Source organism: Octodon degus, unplaced genomic scaffold (genome assembly GCF_000260255.1).
Source record: "Octodon degus isolate 3935 unplaced genomic scaffold, OctDeg1.0 scaffold00013, whole genome shotgun sequence".
In the NCBI taxonomy this organism is placed as follows: Eukaryota; Metazoa; Chordata; class Mammalia; order Rodentia; family Octodontidae; genus Octodon; species Octodon degus.
The window spans coordinates 29,053,367-29,058,918 of NW_004524589.1; the positions used below are offsets into that span (position 1 = coordinate 29,053,367).

Sequence of the window (5,552 nt, forward strand, 5' to 3'; positions counted from 1 at the left end):
CTCAGTGGTCTAAAGCACCTACTTGGAACAAGCTTGGCAAAGCACAGGGACCGCGGTTCAATCCCCCAGCACCGCATGCCAGCCAGCCGCGCCCCCTGGTGGGCTGAGCTGGCCACACACACACACACACACACACACACACACACACACACACTAAATGTTAAAATAAAAAAAATTATAAAAAAAATAAAAAAAGAATATTATGATATTTATCTCAAAGTAATACTATGTCATATTGATCCTTAGTTTTTTCTTTTCATCCCAGTGTTCTTAGGGGAAAAAGGTTCTTTGAAAGTTGACTGTTGCTTTGCTTCCAGATTTATTCATCACATCTGGTTCTCTGGACAAGTTTCGATAAATTTGTGAAACTACCTTACCTTGTGAAGCAAAAGGACTTCCAGTCTTAACATGTCTTTAATCTGCTCTACCTCAGAAGTCTGATCCTTTTCCAGAGTTCTCAGCCTATACAACACACATAAATCCATGCATGCCTCAAAAACACAGTTATATAATTCTATAATAGCAAAGAATTTGTAATAAGAACAAATAAATAACCAAAATTAGGAGAAATTTCAGTGAGAAATTAATATCCATTCAAGAACTAAATTGATTGTAGAGATGTACTATCATTTCAAGGAGCAAATAACACAGTGGTGAAAACTTCTTCAATGTGTATAGTCATATAGAATTTGATTTTATTGCAATAGGACCCAAATCCTTAATTTGAAAGAATAAATATACAAAAGATGATGAAGTACTCTGTGCCCAATAGTAAATGCCAGATATCTTCAATTGGTTATTTAAAAAGCAATCCAGAAGGAGAATTTTTAAAAATATATTCTTTTTCTGTTTCAAGTAATTTTATTATTTTATTATTAATTTTATTGAGAAACAAGTAGCAATGAGACAGTTTCAAAACTGATTAGTAGGAAAGTTTCAATATAATACACTACATATTGTTGTCTTCATAATGGTTATTCATAGTACGAGATGCAGACATGATATCTTGTCCAAATAATACTAGTACAAATTTTCTATTCATTGAATTAAGAGAAAGTAGCTTCATATTCATCCTAACTACTTTGAATATACAGGTACAAAAATGGTCCATCATTTGTATCCGCTTTTTTGTTTAATTTTGTCAGAGATAAAATGGTATTCCATTGTCATTTAAATATTGTACATGCTGAATTTAGCAAAATAATCCAATATAGTCCAGTAGTCCATAATAGTAGTAGATTATAGCACCACAGAGGAAAGTGATTGACGATGTGGAGTGTGCCTAAGGAGAGTCACATGGAGAGATAACATTCTCTCAGGCTTTCACAGAGGGCAAATTGGTCAAGAAATGGCCACGACTCATCCACATAGCTGACACTGACAAAGAATCTACAAACGGCGGTTTCAGGGTAAATCCTGAGGGAATTTGACTGACCTTGACAGATACAAAAGTTACATTTCTTGTTATATAGGTCTTGCTTTATCTTGGTCTTAACCATGCATCAGAAAAGTATAAAAATGAGGTATAAAAAGTAAAGCCAAATTAATATGCTGAGCCATAAAAGGCTCAAGTCAACAACTTCTGACATTGTCAGTCCTACAGATAACCCACTACTATTAAATATATATTCATTAATTGATTGATTATTGGTTTATTCTCTGCATTGGATTTGTTTGACATTGTGTTTTTATGCTGTAGATTTATGGCCTAAATTACACTCTGTGATTCTTTCAGGCTTGTTCTGAGTTCCGTCTCTGACTATTTTGCTGCTATGTTTACAAGTGATGTCTGTGAAGCCAAGCAAGAGGAGATCAAGATGGAAGGCATAGACCCTAATGCCCTCTGGGACCTTGTTCAATTTGCATACACAGGTACTGTGAAGGAATTACATTTTCCCACTGATGTCCTATGAGTTGTAGCAAATCTGGTTTGAGTATAGATTTATTGCTTGAATAAAAGACTTCACCAGTGTCTTTTTTCATTTGAAAACTGAAAGTACAATAACTATTATTGGCAACATGCTATTTTAATGTAAAACATCATAGAATATTTAATGTAGGCTTGACATATTTATTTGAAAGGGATAATAAAACATTCCTTAGAGTTGTGAAAACAAAACTAAATTTAGAATTATACCAAAACACAGGTGTAATTATTGATCTTGTCATTATATTTACAGAATTAAAATAATTTTGATAGATGTTTTTGAATCTTTTTTCAATATATAAGTATTTCCTGTATTGTGAAAAAACAAGTAAGTCATCTGTTTGCTCTCCAGAAGCTTACAGTTGGAGGAGATAAAATACTCTGAAAATTATATTTGATAGAGTCCCAAAAGCTAAGGGAAAGTTAGAAGGCAGAAAGCATGCTTTTAATAACAGTATTAGGGTAGCATTGATTTTTTTAAAAAAGTATTGATAACATTAAGATTAGGAAAAAGGGAGATGATAAAATCTTGTAGAATAACAATGGCATATAGTATGGATTGATGGTCTGTTTGATGCAATACTTTTTATAAATAGTATATGTTTCACTTTTCCTGAATCTGATCATACTGCAATTTTATATAAAGAGAGAAAAGCAGGGTAGGACATCATTACCAATTCAGCAGTGTCCCAGTTTACAAAGTTGTATTTTCCTGGTAAAAGAAATGAAAGTTAGCATTGGAAAGTTAAACCACTGGAACCAAATATCCTGGAAGTGTTGGACTCTTGTCTTTTGTAATGTTTTGCTTTGTCAGGGTCAGGAATTTGCTAATTATGTATGACATTTAGTAGATGAAGTCTCTCAGGGAAAAAGAAAAACACATACACTGTAAGTACAAGTTTCAATATGAGAGAAAAATTGACATTTTCTTAGTCTCAAAAATTTCTAGCTAACATTTGACGAAACAAAACTTCCACCAAGATAAACACGGAACTCAAGGTTTTATTCAAGTTTCCTGCAGAGAGTAGAGATACCAATACTCCGGCTGAAACAAAGGTTGTGAGAGCCTTTCCTCATTGGAGTGAGGGAGGTAGCGGTGACTGTGTTTGCTCATTGGTCTTACCAAAGGAAGTGTGAATTTGTTCTTGGATTTGCAGTGAGGTACTGTCACAATTTATAGCAATGTATCTACCTGTTATTCACCTTCCCCCAAAAAAGAAACTACAAGATAGAGAAGCTATGTTCCTTAAAGGTTACATGTTTTTGTGTGATTTCTTTATTTATATTTTATAAAGACAGTACAAAATAATATTCAAACAGAAAAATTACAAATGATACAGAATTTTACTTAAGAAATTGAAAAATAGAGCATTAGGGTTCCTGAGCAAAACATTGCTGGGTTACAAAACAGGCATGAAGCTTCAGAAAATACAACTGACAGCAAGAGACACAAACACAATTTTGAATTTCTTAAAGTAAATTCTCTAAGTCAAGTGAAAATTAAGAATTTTGAGTTTATCCAAATTCAGCCAAACTGAAAGTACAACTAACACCTTCTTGATTCAATTCCATCTTGCTTACACTATCAAACAATAAGAAAAAAAACACTTATTAGTTAAGATTTTTTCCAAATCTTGATAGCTGAAAAAAAGAGAAGCACTTTTCACTCTGTTAGTAATTTTTTTGGTGGAACCTGGGATTGAACTCAGGCCCTTGCGCTTGCCAGGGAAGCACTTATTCCACTGAGCCATCTCCCCAGCCCCTGTTAGTAATTTCTTTTGATGTGCAGAATCTTCTCAACTAAGAGAAGATCCCAGTTGTTAATTCTCTCAAGTATTTTTCATGCAGTTTGATATTTGTTCATGAAATGTATGCCTATACTATGTCTTCAAGATTTCCACCTACTTTCTCTTCCAGGAGATTTAGTGTTTCTATTTTAATGTTTAGGTCTTTAATTCATTTTGACTTTAGTTTAGTGTGTGGTGATAGACCTGGGTCAAGTTTTAGTTTTAGGCATATAGAGAGCCACTTTTTCCAGCACCATTTGTTAAAGAGGCTACCTATGATCTTTGGACTGGATTCAAGTATGAAAATGTCCTTAAAGACTTGCTCAAATGCAGCTTCTCTAACTGCAATGGAACAACCATCTCTGACAAAAAAAAGAGAATACAAATAAAGGACTGTTATGTTGAGAAAAAATATATATGTAAGATAGGATAGATACACAGCTACTTTCTCTTAGTTCATTGGGAAGAAATGTTTGTACTAATATTATTTCAACAAGATGTCATTTCTGCACCTTGTCCTATGAATAACTACTATGAAAAACAACAATGTGCAATGCATTAATTATTGTAATGGTCCTTCTAACCTATTTTGAAACTGTTTCATTGCTATTTTATATTTTTTCCTCATTAAAATGAATAAAAAGTAAAAAATCAAAATCAAAATCTTGATAGCTGAAAAAAAGAGAAGCACTTACCTCTGAATTACAAGGAATCAAACATAATCACCTGGAATGGGAAGAATTCTGAGACTAATGTTGTAGTGATCCTTTCAGCAAGAGAAAACCACAAAGTTTACATTTCTCTCCATGGCCTGGCATGATGTAGTTTCCTGTTTGCAAAACTAGGTCAAACGCCACTGGACATCCTGCTGCACGAAGTTGGAAGGTGTTTCAATGCTCCCTGCTCAATTTAATGACCCAGACATGGATCTGTTTTATAGAGGGAAGACAAAGAGTCTTCCCTCTAGCCATTGTTCTATCCACTCTTGCACCTGATAGTTAATGAACTTCTAGTTGTATGTTTAGAGGAAATGTGTCAATTGATCCAATAATCTGTTTGGTATGAGTGGAGAGGTTGTAGGCATGAGCTAAAATGTTTACCTGCATATAATGTAACAAGCTATAACAACAGAAAGGCCCAGTGAACAATAGTACAAAATAAGAAAAACAGAAAGTGCTAAGTGTCTAGTTAGCTCACTAGCTAACTGATCTAAAAGACTTCCATTTGGAGAAAGCTAAGTATAAATTTATCCTAGAATGAAGAAAAAATAGGAGTGGGAACATTATGCAAGTAAAGTTTCAGCCATATGACAATATATTTGCAATGTTAAAGGTTTGTGAAGATATGGAGAAACTAAAGAGAATCATGTCTGTCAAGACTTGACAGTTATTAGTAATAGGAACATGCTCAGTAGATGTGCATTGCAATATTTATGTAATTGCAAAATTTCCATAAAATCTGTAAGTGTAAGACGTGAAAGCACCGTAACTGGCTAATTTATTTTATGTGCTTGAAAATTAAAGAATAAATGAATAAAATAGCTTGAAATACATTTTGGCCGATATAGATTTGAATTCATATAGAATTTAATAATCTTTGATTTGGGGGAAGAAGGGTCATCTTTCTAACAAGCATATGTAGCAAAATGTGTGCATAGTAAGACATGAGAATCCTCCTTCACATTTACTCTTTGCTTGTTCTAGTCCAATAAATTACATGAGAAAGAATGAGAACAAGGACTTGGGAAGTTTCAGTAAGGACTAAAGAAAATGTTTAGTCTTCTTATCCTGTGTACTAGATATCAGAGAGTGAGTACCATGACAACACAAGTTTTAAGA

The 5,552-nt window shown here is 33.5% G+C and overlaps 1 protein-coding gene across 1 annotated transcript in view; it reads left to right on the forward strand.

Moving 5' to 3' along the window:
• The window catches only part of LOC101560671 (kelch-like protein 1), a 494,908-nt gene that overhangs the window by 190,031 nt on the left and 299,325 nt on the right, over positions 1-5,552 (forward strand). The window contains exon 3 of the mRNA XM_023709637.1: positions 1,736-1,872. Coding sequence (XP_023565405.1) covers positions 1,736-1,872 — 137 coding nt within the window. The remainder of the gene's footprint in view (positions 1-1,735; positions 1,873-5,552) is intronic.